The sequence below is a fragment of the Muntiacus reevesi genome, chromosome 2, assembly GCF_963930625.1.
Source record: "Muntiacus reevesi chromosome 2, mMunRee1.1, whole genome shotgun sequence".
Classification (NCBI taxonomy): domain Eukaryota; kingdom Metazoa; phylum Chordata; class Mammalia; order Artiodactyla; family Cervidae; genus Muntiacus; species Muntiacus reevesi.
In genome coordinates, this window is record NC_089250.1 from 201,039,429 (window position 1) to 201,053,259 (window position 13,831).

General features: G+C 44.7%; 1 protein-coding gene across 5 annotated transcripts in view; it reads right to left on the reverse strand.

Annotated features, from left to right (window-relative positions):
• The window catches only part of ARHGAP17 (Rho GTPase activating protein 17), a 94,832-nt gene that overhangs the window by 25,142 nt on the left and 55,859 nt on the right, over positions 1–13,831 (reverse strand). For all 5 annotated transcript variants that reach the window (XR_010661634.1, XM_065924527.1, XM_065924523.1 and 2 more), the window contains exons 8-14: positions 11,492–11,560; positions 11,251–11,332; positions 6,483–6,610; positions 5,612–5,723; positions 4,974–5,055; positions 2,425–2,505; positions 315–428 (exon numbers count right to left, since the gene is read on the reverse strand). Coding sequence is in view for 4 of the 5 variants with exons in the window: in XM_065924527.1 (XP_065780599.1) it covers positions 315–428; positions 2,425–2,505; positions 4,974–5,055; positions 5,612–5,723; positions 6,483–6,610; positions 11,251–11,332; positions 11,492–11,560 (668 nt within the window). In the remaining variant the exon portion in view is untranslated. The remainder of the gene's footprint in view (positions 1–314; positions 429–2,424; positions 2,506–4,973; positions 5,056–5,611; positions 5,724–6,482; positions 6,611–11,250; positions 11,333–11,491; positions 11,561–13,831) is intronic.

The window sequence follows — 13,831 nt, forward strand, 5'->3', positions numbered from 1 at the left end:
CCATCCCCCCCTGAACTTCTCGGCCCGAGCTGTGTTCCTCCTTCATGATGATGCACAGACGTGTGTGTGGAGCTTAGCAATGCACGATCGCCATCACCTGCCTGGCTGCCCAGGACTGGGGGCCTTGGAGGACGGGGACAAAGTCTCTAACACCTCTGTGTGACCAGCGTGTGGGACAGGACCCAGCGCACAGTAAGGTCTGAGAAAGTCAGCTATAAGGGAAAGACTGTCTTCAGAAGCAAGTTTCATGTCTACCCTTCCCATCAGGTGGAAAGCAGAACTTAGATAATAGGATACAGGGAACGGTTACTCACCCTTCATTTTTGGCCCATAACAAGTTAGGGCCTAACACGATTGCAATGTTGCTGGGGGTCATTTTATTAATGTCGCTGGTCTGAGCAAGCTTCGCAAGGAACTTGATTAAATACCTACGGAACAAAAGAGAGGAGAAAAGCATCTACTCTGAAACACTTGGAGGAGCAGTACCTTCCTGCCCAGGGGGTGCTCAGGCCCAGATCGCACAGATGCTAAGTGCAGGGTGTGACTTAACCCGAAGCTGCCTTGGGTTAAGTGTGTTTTCTTTGTTTTATCTGGTTATTGAAGTAACCTTTATTGTCCTACTCTTTGTGACCCCATGGACTAGCCGACCAAGTTCCTCTGTCCATGGAATTCTCTAGGCAAGAATACTGGAGTGGGTTGCCATTTCCTTCTCCATAAGTGCATGGTCTTTGTTTCAGGGAACAGATAGTTCAGAGCTTGGAGCAGGAAAACAGCTCAAATATAAACCTCAATGATTCAATCTCTATGTGCTATATATTTCTAATCTGTTTTTCCTTTATACCCCATCTCTCTACCCTGAAATAGATTACAATATGATTAACAGTGGGGTCCATATGTTCTTAATATGAACATAATTTCTTTTTTACAAACATGATTTTAAAAATAGAAGTACAGGTTTATTGCTTAAAAGAAACTATATATGAGAATGCTTTAGGCTCTAATTATGAAAATATCCAATTTATCATATACTCTCAGGTACAAGAATAGCACTATAAAAGTAAAAAATTAAGAATAACCCAACTATCTACCAAGAGGGGACTGATTAAATAAATCACAGCATATCCATGTGGTAGATTATTATGTAGCCATAAAAATTTATTACATACTGATATGGACAAACTTCCAGGATGTGTATTATAGCAAAGAAGGCAAGGAGGAGAATGATGTACATAATGTACATTGCCATTTGGTTTAAAAAAAAAAAGTGAAAGGTGTGACAGAAATGTTTGTGGATATGTGTGCAGACATATATATACATTTGATTTTACATCTATTAACTCTTGCTGATATACAAGAAACTGAAAACACAGGTTGTTTCTCAGGAGAGGAAGTAGATGGCTAAGAGATAAGACAAGGAAAGAGATTTTTCCACTGTACATCTTTGAATTTTGAACCATGGAAATGTCCTCCCTAGTCAAAAAACAATTAGTAAAAATTATAATGAGTAAGTTAAATGAAATAAAAGCTCAAATCCCAAAGTACCAAGAACTGTAATTTAGTTTCCACCATAAGACACTGAACAAAGAGTGCCTGCAATTACAAGCTGGCTGTGTTAAATAAATCAAATAAGGGATTATAAATTTAACACATTCATAAGGCAAGGTTGATAGCTAAGATATTAAAATATTTAGATTTTAAAATATTTATTAGAATATTTAGCTTTAGATCTTAGTGATAGGATCTAAGACTGAAATTAAAGGTTAGGTGACATACCAGAAATTTCACTAGTAAAGTATTTGTCGTTTCAGATCATATCTTCTTAACAAAATTTTCTTTGGTTTTAAATGACTTTATTACCTCGGGCTACCTTTTTTACCCTTCTCTCTGTGCTTCTTCAAAGTTACATTTTAAGTTAAAGAGAAAACTGAAGTTAAATACTAGAAATTTATTCCATGGCAAATTTTCCTACAAACACAGCCATTCCACAAACTAATACATAGTCTCCATTTCTTGAAGTTTTATTTAGCAGGATGATTTGTACTCGCTTAAAATAAATTATGTAGCATATGTGAAAGACATTACAGAAAGGACAACTATTGTTGAATTTTTGCCTTTTAGATATTGGACAATTTGGACTCCAAATCCAACATACTGTCAGTCAAACTTTTCATAAGAACTTTTTCCCAACAGTTGCAGTGATGAAATGGTCAGGAGACGTACCTACCGATGGCAGGCATGATACCCGTGCTCAGATGCATCACAGTAACATACGTCAAGCCCCACTCCCAGCAACCCTGAGCTACCCTCCAAAGCACTGTTTTGATGTGCCAAACATGCTTGAATCCAATGAACCCTCCGCTGCGGATTAAACCTTTCTTCACTGCAGCTCGGTGGCTTAATTTGCAAAATGCCAATCATACATACCTAAAGTTAACAAAATTTTGTGGTGGCAACTTCTGACACGTTCTCCATAAATCCTGAAGTTTTTTGTCTTGATCCTGTACACTGAGAAAAAAAATTATTTATAATCATTTATTAATATTCATCTTAGGAATACCTGTGTTCATCTGCTATATTAGCAGCGATGCCCCCACTGACAGAAAAAGCACAGTTGGAAAACAGCACAGCAATTTCTAGTGGTTAGGATTCGGCACTTTTCACTGCTGTGGCCCAGCTTCAATCCCTGGTCAGGGAAGTGAGATCCTGCAGGCCGTGTGGCACAGCCAAGATTAAAAAAAAAAATTAAAGGGGCTTCCCTCATGGTCCAGTGGTTAAGACTCTAAGCTTCCAATGCAGGGGGTGGGGGCGGGGGGGGGGGTGGGTGGCGCAAGTTCAATTCTTGGTTGGGGAACTAGGATCCAACATGCTAGGTGGTATAGCCAAAAAATTAAAAATTAAATTAAAAAAAAACTTTAATTAGAAAGCACAGATGTTGGAAAGAAAACAAATGTGGAGTCAAACACTAACTAACATACGCTGAGCAGTCAGTCAATCTCATTAAGACTCAATCTCCTGAAGTGCCAAACTAGGGATAAGAATGCTAATTCTGCCAAGTGACCGTGAGCTTTCAGAGACAGAACAATGGGAAACCACCTAGATCAATGCTTGGCACACAGGAGGCATTCTGAAAATTCTATCTAGACAATGTGTATATTCATGTATAGCATCGGGGCTCAGGTCTCTTGTCCCAAGGGTGGCCCAGCAGCAGATGAGCGGGCCAAGCTCCTAGCACCCCAATCCCCAGGGCTCTCCCAGCGCTCAGTACTGCCCGAAGGCTTCGGGCCAAGAAGCCCTTTCTGTTTTGAAGCGATTACAGGAATTCTGCTGCTGCAGAGTTTCAATGCCCGAGCTTTCACAGACCCAGAAAGGGTCAGATCAGAGCCCGCAAGGCAAGAGTCAACTCTGCCCGCCAGCAGGAGAGGGCGTTAGAAGTCCTTCACACAACACACCTTCAGACTTAAAACCTCCCCCACAGCTGAACCAGCCTGGAGAGCTGTGCGCAGGGGTTAAACACAATGACACTCCAGAGGCCAGTGGACGTGTCACTGGGAGGGGATGACACTTCTCAAGTATACAGTCAACACACCAGTAGACAGATTCCTTCTTTTACCGCTTATTTCCTCACAGGGACGAGTTAGGGAGAAAAGTCAAGGTCTAGGAGGAGGGAAGTAGCCCACCCAACACGGGACTCCAGACCCCTGACCTGACACTGCTCCGTGGGCTCCCCTGGCCCCACAACTGTGGGTGCTCAGAGCAGACAGTGCCCGTGCTGGTGCCAAGGACACCTGGACTAAGAGTCACTCTTACTTTAAAATCCTCACTGTCTACCAGGCAGAAAGTCTTGCTCCATAGCTGCAGAGAAAAGCTCAGGGACTCCTCTGGTGGTCCAGCGGTTAATAATTTGCATTCCAATGCAGGGGATACAGATTCCATCCCTGGTCAGGGCAGTAAGACCCCACATGCTGCAACTAAGACCTGATGCAACCAAAAATAACTAAATATTTAAAGGAAAAAAAGTCAACACCTTAAAAAAAAAAGCCCATATGCCTGGTTCAACTGATGACGAATGACTCATCAGAACACATGGCCTATTTCTAATCACGGAAATTTGATGGGAACAGGTGAGCATTAGAAGATACAGGGAGGGGAGGGGCGGTATATTCCCCTCCCCTTATAGGTGAGGAATTAGGCATTCTGAGAGGAAGCGAGTCAATTGGGATGGACAAGTTGACCAGGAGGCAGCCAGGGAGAAGCCTCTAGAACTTTTGCAAGAAGTTCTGCCTTGCCTAAAACCAACTACTTCTGGACAGACAGAAGCCAGGGTCGCAGGGGAAGAGATAAACCTCAGGGACTCGGGCTTCAGGGCAGGGTTCTGGCTATGGATCCAAGCTCTGTCAGGTAAGTGACACCAATCTTCCACAAGCCTCAGTTTCCTCATCTGAGCAGTGAGGCTAACAACCATTTCTGCCTTTCATGTTATTAATTATTGGCCACAGGAAGTCATGGGCATAAAGTTTAGTATAGTACTTAGCACACTGCAAATGCTCAGTATAAACTATTGTTACTGATCATGTCAACATTCTATTATTACACAGCTGAGTTCCCACACAGCTCAAAATACCTTATTTTACCCAAGAGTAAGATGATTTACAAACGGGACAGAGTATTACATTGTTTTCTTTAACTTTTAAAATTCGGTGTTCTTTACATATACACTACCGTATGTAACATATAGACAGCCAGTGGGAATTTGCTATATGACTCAGGGAGCTCAAACCGGTGCTCTGTGCCAATCTAGAGGGGTGGGATGGGGCCGGAGGTGGGAGGGAGGGTCGAGAGGGAGGGGACATGTATACCTATGGCTGATTCATGATGATGCATGGCAGAAGCCAACACAGTATCATAAGGCAATTATTCTTCAGTTAAAAGTAAATCAATGAAGAAAAAAACAACTTGGTGTTCTTTACACTTACCTTGCAACTTGTGTCCATTCTTCATACAGATTAAAAGTCATCAACGGTTCAGGCAGCTCCCGTAAATAGGACTTCAAAGCACCTGAAATTGGTAACACCCTCTTTTGAGTGTGACAATGGGCAAGGCTGGGACCCTCAGGATATATTATTTTGCAAATTCAAATGACCTCAATTACAACCATTCACAATACATAGAACAAACCATGAATTGGCAGGAGTGGTTAGAGAATGAAATATTCATAAGACAATTTCTGTCCCATGTAAAATATATTGAGAGATCAACAGAAAGTAAAACTAGCTTCAAAGTAATTTTAACAGACATCATTTCTCTATGCAGATGGAGATTTGGGGGTAAAAAAAGGGGAAGAGGATACAAGCACACCTCCAAACATTTGGATTATAAGCTGGTTTCACTTTTACTTAATAATCAGGAAAATAAAACAAACCCCCAAAACAGGAACAGAAAAGGTATGTATGTGTAAGTGAAAGCACACACACTTTTGAGTTTTGTCATTTCAGTTTTGTCCTTAAATCTATTAAGGAGACCATTTCAGTTTTATCCGTTACTTAAACTTAATATTGAATGTTCAACTGATGCTCTGTCACCACCTTGAGGCGCCTTCTTCCCTGGAGCTCACCTGCTACAGCGTGGGGGTCGGAGTAGAACTCATCCAGGTGGGAAGTAGAACAGTCTAGAGCAGCTTTCAGTTTCTTTAACTTGGAGGCCCCGGCCCCAATTCGGAAAAGGCCCTAAAGACAACAAAAAGCCATTTGTATCACCTACAGTACGGCACCTGGAACTCTGCTCAAAGTTACGGATGAGAGGGGAGTTTGGAAGGGAATGGATACATGTATCTGTAAGGCTGAGTCCCTTCACTGCCCACCGGAAAAGATCACAACATTGCTAATCAGCTATTTCCTTCTGTTGTTCATTGCTGAGTTGTGTCCAACTCTGTGTGACCCCACGGACTCTAGCCTGCTAGGCTGCTCTGTCCAAGGCATTTCTCAGGCAAGGATACTGGAGTGGGTGGTCATCCCCTCCTCCAGGGGATCTTCCTGACCAAGAGACGGAACACTACGTCTCCTGCATTGGCAGGTGGGCTTTTTTTTCCCTCTAACCACTAGCACCATCTGGGGTAAGGATTTCATAAAATAAAGTTTGTAAATACCACCCTCCCCCACCTCACAGAGTACTACACAAATGTAAGAACCTTGCTCTCGGAAACTAAAGCTCACATAAGCTCTGGTTTAGTAGTACATCATGAAATTCATTTTCACAAATCATCATCACAGTGTAAAATGAAATAATCAAATGGGAGCAAAAAAAAAAAAAGTGGGGAGCAGAGTGTACTGCAGGTAGCAAGGTAAATATTGCTCTGTGAAAGCTCTCTTTCATTCCAGGTCTACAGGAGGTAACGGACAGGGTTGCAGTGTGAACTGTGGTCACAGTGAATGCGGTTCAAGAGCCGCTGGCCTGGGGAGACGGGCAGGGATGGCGGCGCCCCTCACCTCCTCCTTCATGCCCGTCTCCAGCAGCAGCATCACGCAGGCCTCGATGGGCAGGGCGATCTCACGGCCGCTCCGCTTCAGGTGTTCTTCCAAAGGCGTCCCAAAGGCGGGCTTCTCCGCCCACTTATCTAGAGCAGCAAACTGTCCAGTGAGACACTCGACCACCTCACTGGCGACACCAAGTTACTTCCTCCCCCAGACCACCAGAAGGGATATTTTTTTTGGCAGCCCGTAGCTGAGGCTTTGGGAAAGGGGGAAACGTGTCCTCTTTGCTCGTGTCATTTACTGTTTACTAGAGCACAACGTATGTGCCAAGCTGGGAAGGTGACCTGTGGAACAGAGCCCGACACGCCCATGTGGTGCCTGATGTGAGATGCCCAGTGGAAGCTGCAATGGGGCTTCTGGCCCAACATGCACCCAAGATGGGTGGTCTGCCCTGGGCTGAAACCAACGGTCTACCTGAGCACAGAGTTTTCCCTGAAAAGAAATTGATCTAGCCATGCAAAGCAGCACTGGCCTTCTATCTGGAGTACAAGAAGTCAAGTCCTTCCAGTGAAAAAGGAAGTAATTTCTTAAAAATGTAAACACCAGCCGGGTATTATCAAACAGGACTGGAGACAGCCACCGTAAACTCCTACCCCAGGACCGGCAGCACCTCTTGGTGCCAGACCCCAAACTGCCCAGGATTCTGAGTGGAAAGAACGCAGCCCCCCAAGGCAGCTTAGGCTGGAGGCGGTGCCGACAGCAGCAAAGCAACGCTGTGTATTATTTTCCGGTCATGTGCGCTGCTTCATTCCACGAAAGATGTGAGGCGGCTTAGCAGAAAGACGTACAAGAAAGCAGGAAGAGAGAAACAGGTGTTTATGACGTGGATGTGTAAGGGATAGTAAGAAGTGGTGGTGGGACCCGGGCTGCCTGGGGGCCTATGGAGAGCCGGCACTGATGGAGATGCATGCAGAGGCCAGAGAGAGCAAACCGGCTGGTGGAAGCTACTCCACTGAGACACGTGGTCAGGAAGGGTTCCTCTCGGCATGTGGACACGTGTCCTTCAGCCACTTCGCTATTCGAATCTTGAATCCCAGGTGGGCAGTGTTACCCCAGTATGGCTCTGACACCACTCCGCACGTGACGGCAGGAGGGGCCCACTGCAGGAAGGAAAGGGAGATCCCACAAACCTGGAGACCTGGGCGCTCCTGGCAAGTCAGAGGTCAAAGGCTGCTTTTCTTTGGTGGAAAGAGCAAGGAGGGTACAAGAAACTGACTCCTTCCATTGAAAAAGGAAATAATTTCTTAAAAATGTAAACACAAGCCGAGCATTATCATACAGGACTGGAGAGGGCCAATGTAAATTCCTACCCTAGGCCCTTAAAGGAAGGGGTGAGGGCCCCAGCCCTGGTCTGTGGAATTCTGAACACAACCAGCACCCAGGGGGCTGGCCCTTCTCAGAAGACAGAGCTCTGGGACAGTCCACTCAAAGGCCAGATCTTACCTCGAACACTTCGTCCCTTTATTTAAAGCAATGATTCTCAACACAGGCAGAAGGGGGCCAGCTGACCTTCCCCTGGGGGGGACACACCAGAATCACCCAGGGACTTCTGCAAATGTTTCCTGCCATCACCTCCCTGTGCCTGACCCTGCAATGCTGAGGGGCGGGCACACTCCAGACCCTGGCCGGAACTTTCAGGTCAACACTGGACAGGGCGTCCCACCCCACCTTGGTGTAACGTTGGCAGAGGATGGGTGTGAGAGCCGTTGGCTTAGAGACCACTCCAGAGTCAGACTTCACCACTGGGGCTGCCCCTCAAACGACAGACCCCTGAAGTGACGGACCTGCAGTGTTGGGTCAGAGGTCACAGAGAACAACCCCCAGCCCCACTCCCCGGGACGAGAGCAATCAGCGTGTGAAGAGAACACAAGACACACATGTAAACAGACAACAGAAATTAACAAGATGAGACGTGTTTGCTAAGTCACTGCAGAAAAATGGTATAGACAAGGGTCGCAAACATTAACTGTGTGCGGGGGCCGGTGGGCGCAGTCAGAGCTCAATCTGGTGGGCAGCGTGTGCATGGTCTGCCCCAAGGCAGCAGCCGTTCCTGGGAGCTGGACCCATGTCACCATGCGGGAAAGCAGATCCAGCATCACCAGGCCCTCTGAACTTCCAAGAGAAGCCAGAGATTAGGACTGTTAAGGTTTTCAAATGATGGCAATTAGTTTAAAACAATTTTTTTTTAAGTGAGAAACGGCTATTTGCGACTTCTGGTGTAGACCATAAATGCTAGAGCGATTTGGGAGATGCAAGTGTTCACTGTTGGCTTCAGTTGTCAGAGAAGGCTTCTCAAGGAGGGGAGCTTGGTGAAAGTCTTAGAAGGTGGATAGGAATTAAGTAGACCAGGAGGACTTGGGCTGAGAAGAGAGCAGGGATCCTGAGTCTGGGAACTGACACTTTAGTCTACATTCTTGCACCAGGCGATGGGGGCCATGAGTGGGAATGGAGAGGAGACTTCAGAAAGGAAGGAAAAGAGGGCTCTGAGGTTTGAAACCTGGACTGTCTGGGGAAAGGAGGTACCGAGGAGACCAGGCAGAGGAAAAGGCCAGCTGGTGTGGGGGAGCATCAGGGTGCTCCTTGAGCTATGCTGAGTTTAAGGTGACAGCCAGTCATCGACCGACCCTGAGGCTGTGTGGATGAAGATGCAGGTGGGAGTGGAGGCCTGGAGAGAAAAGGTGGGAAAGACAGGAGGTAGAAGAATACAGGAACAAGGACTGGATCTCAGAAAGGCCTCAATTTCTGATGTGGAGAAAACACAGCCCCAACAATGGTGGAAAACACAAAATGAGCGGGGGGAAACTGGCAAGGAAGAGCCCATTCAAGCCACGTCACGTGCCAGAATCTGACAGTCCAGGATCATCGGCCCATCGGGATTTGCAGTGCTTTTTGTTTTCCATTTTTGGTTTTAATAACGAAGTGCTTCGGAGTGGAAATCAGACCACAAAGCACACGGGTGGGAAGCTGGTTAGAAAACTGAGGTGGTCGATAGAAATGAGTCATCTGAAGAGTCTCCCAGAAAAACAAAGGAGAACAGAATGAAAGGCACCATGCTGAGGACAAGCAGGTACCGAACAAAGGCCAGACGACCGGAGTGGGAGACCAGGGCACTGGGTGGGAGGTTGAGCTTTTTTCCTATCATAAGGACACTCTGAGTGCTTCTAGAAATAGAGAAGAAGGAAGAGGAAGACAGAACTAAGATAATGAGGCAGACTGGAGGCAGAGGTGGAAGGGGCTGACCTGCAAGGCTTGGGTGAAGGTGACAGCCTCAGAGAGAGAGAAGGAATCTCATTTCTTTTGACGGCTGCTCCTGCCACACGCCGGCTTCCCTTGTCCCTCCTAAAACGCCTGCCTGCCCCTGCCTGTTCCCCATGCTTTCTGACATGCTTCTCCAGGGAAAATAGCCTTGGGTAAAAATAGAACGGGAACTTTCAAAAGGGGGGAGTGGAGTTGCTAAAGAAATTTCTTTTTTGTGTTCCTTAGCCAACCCTTCCAGACTAGGCTTGAAGCCATTCAAAGGCTAAGATGGCTAACATCAAAGGCTAAGATGTTTACTATTTTGTCCCGTGTAGAGCACTGCGCATGGGAGGTATCTCATAACTAAAGGCTCTTGGCGCTCTGACCTTGGCCAGCAAGAGCTGGCCCTTCGCAAGGCTGAGTGTTTGCCGGCTGCTTCGTTCCCCTGCACTGTAACTCAACCCCGTTACCCACGAATTAGGAGATGGGATCAGATGGGAGATGGGCTAAAGGGTCAGGCAAGACACAAATTTCTAATTCTGAAATCTAACAACTCTCAGGCACAAAGACTATCTGTTGGGATTGCCTGCTATTAATATTTAGGAGAGATGAGTGGTATTCTTGAGGGGCCAGTGTGTGTGCACAGCCACAGCCATGCACACACGTGTATGTTTCACAATTACAGACTCGTCACACTCAGCGCCCGGCTTAATCCTCTTTCAGCTCAAGACTGATGCTTCTTCTGTCGGGGGCACTTATGTTCCAAACGCCAGGACCACACCATAAGGCAAAGTGTGTAACATGTCTAAAAGAGACAGCAGCGTCTGCTCATTTACTGATCTCTGCTGGGAGATGCTCTGATAGCAAATCAGAGAGGATTAGAATCAACACAAGACATCAAGGGAAAGTTCGGACTGCTCATAACCCAAGGGTAGGATCAGCAATGTGCCTGAACACAGTGGGCAAATGAGTGCTGATGAGAACAAGATCTGAACGAGGTGGTCACGTTCTCATAACCCAATCACACTGGTTACGTGCCTAACACTGCGGTATCAGGTACTGGCTTCTAAAATTTCCTTTGGGAAGCCCCCAACTTTTTTCCTACAATGTATGCCCCTGGAATCCCAGAGCCAGAATAACGCCCTATGGAACAAATAACTGATTTGGGAGAAGGTAATTAGAGGCTAGAAGGTTTTGAGCCTATTCAGAAGACGGGAAAACAGGCGCTCCCCCAAAGGGTGCAGCTTTCTCTTCAACTGAAGGTTTCAGAAGAACTGCGAATGTTCCATTAGTATGTTAATTTGGGCTTGGAAGAAATTAGAGAATGCAGCAAGGGAAGATGAAAGTGTGCTGGGGAACAGTGCCCGCCTAGGCAGAGCAGCTTTGTCCAGAGGAAACGCATGCAAAGGAGCTGGGTGAAGAATAACAGAGGCGGAAGTGGCAGAGGCGAGAAGGAGGCGTCAGGCCAGCACGCAGGTTACGTTACCTTGATGGGCTCGCAACTCGGGAAGGGCCTTTTCTAAGACTGCTAATGCTTTTCTATGGTAATCTGCTTGAGCTTCTAATAACTGAGAACAGACCCACATTCAAAAACAAAAGTAACGTTAGCATTGGATGGACATACACACAATGGCTGAGCAAAACCAAAAATGACATCTTTTGCAAAAAAAGCTAAAATGACTGAATTTTTACAGTGCTTTCATGTCTTGCCAGGGCAAAGGGCTTACCGTAACAAAGAATTTGCCATACTCCCCTTCTTTGGCCATAAAGTTGTACATGTCTGCTGCAAGTTGATCCTGGGTAAGTGGAAGAGGAGATGTGTCATTGCAGAAAAGAGAAGTGAAAGCAAATAGTACCTGAGAATTGATCTCCATGAACTCCTAGAGCAAAACGTGATAGAACAGCCACAGACTAAATGTCCATCAGATGACTGGTATACTCATACACAGAGATGATGAAAAGAATAAGCAAGCTTATTATGGACTGACATGGAAAGATCGTCAAGGTTTATTATCAAAATGCCTTGTTAAGACACGAAACACAGAACACTCCTTCTGGTGTAGTATGTTACTATCAGTGTAAAAGAGGAGAGGAAAGATTTTTACCACGTTTGCATAAAAACACCTCTAGGAGAAAAAGCAACAGGGTGTGCTTAGTAACAGGGGTTACCTGTCGGGAGCAGTGGAAATTAGGAGGAGAAGGACAAGGGCAGAAGAAAGAGTTTATACTGTTTTATACTTTTGACATTTGAACTTATGTACAATGGACTGGTTCAAAATTGGGAAAGGAATTCATTATATATCATCAACCTGGTTATTTAACTTATATGCAGAGTACATCATGCGAAATGCTGGGCTTGATGACTCACAAGCTGGAATCAAAATTGCTGGGAGAAATATCAATAACCTCAGATATGCAGATGATACCACCCTAATGGCAGAAAGTGAAGAGAAACTAAAGAGTCTCTTGATGAGGGCAAAAGAGAGCAAAAAAACTAGCTTAAAACTCGATATTTAAAAAACTAAGATCACGGCATCTGATCCCATCATTTCATGGCAAACAGATGGGGAAAAAGTGGAAACAGTGACAGATTTTTATTTTCTTGGGCTCCAAAATCACTGCAGATGGTGACTAAAGCCATGAAATTAAAAGAATTCTTGGAAGAAAAGCTATGACAAACCCAGACAGCATATTAAAAAGCAGAGACATTACTTTGCCAACAAAAGTCTGTATAGTCAAAGCTAAAGTTTTTCCAACAGTCATGTACAGGTGTGAGAGCTGGACCATAAAGAAGACTGAGCACCAAAGAATTGATGCTTTTGAACTGTGGTGTTGGAGACGACTCTTGAGAGTCCCTTGGACTGCAGGGAGATCCAATCAGTCAATCCTAAAGGAAATCAACCCTGAATATTCATTGAAAGGACTGATGCTGAAGCTGAAGCTCCAATACTTTGACTACCTGATGTGAAGAGCCAACTCACTGGAGGAAAAGACAGAAGGGGGTGACCGAGGATGAGATGGTTGGATGACATCATCAACTCAATGGATATGAGTTTGAGCAAACTCCAGGAGATAGGGAAAGACAGGGAAGCCTGGCGTGCTGCAGTCCATGGGGTCACAAAGAGTTGGACACAACTTAGTGACTGAACAACAACAACAAAATGAATTACCTACACAAAAATTAAAGAATTTGTTTAAAACTGATAAATTGGGCAATTGGATATATCCACATTTCAAATTTTCATATACATATATATTATAATTTCACACACACACATATATATTTTTAGTGTACTACTTTCTGTTTTGAATAGGGTTTTGGATCTGGGAAAGTAAAACATTTCTGTGAGAGTTCTCAAATACAGATCCACTTTCATGAGGGTTTGAAGTTTGAGTTGATTATATATGTGGTCTAGGAATCCTTAAAATGAGAAAGTTTAGTTTAAAATTGCCCTGGGCTGGTAATACTCTCTGGGAGACTGATTTCTAATTCCAAGAAGGCCCACAGATAAAGTCCCTCTTAAAATAAGCTCATACATGATATAAAACTGCAGAACAGTCTACCATAAAGGAGACCCTCTCAGAAAATTTAAGAAAACAAAATGAACAAAGACTTAAAATAAGTATACATAAATGACTGAAAACATTAAAAAAGAAATAAACAGTAAAAAAGGATAATACACTATAAAAAAAAAGGCAGACTTGAAGAATTAGAACTTTAAAATGAAAAATATAGTCAGTGGAATTCAAAACTTGATGTTAATTAAACATCAGATCATACATAGCAAAAGAGAGAATCAGTGAAACAGAACTTAGATCTTCGGAAACTACCTAGAAGTTAACATAAAGAGAGGAAGAGACAGAAAATATTTTTGTAAGTTTTCACTGTTTGAGGTTCTGACAAGCCATGGTGTGGAAGTTCAGAGAAGAGATCTCAGCCCATAATGCACCAGTTCAGACACCCAGACTGCTAGCCAAATTTATATCCCATAAGGAGCCAGCAGCCGAGAGCTAGGTTAGACCAGATGTGAATGACAATGGCAAAGCTACAACTCTCTGAACAAGAA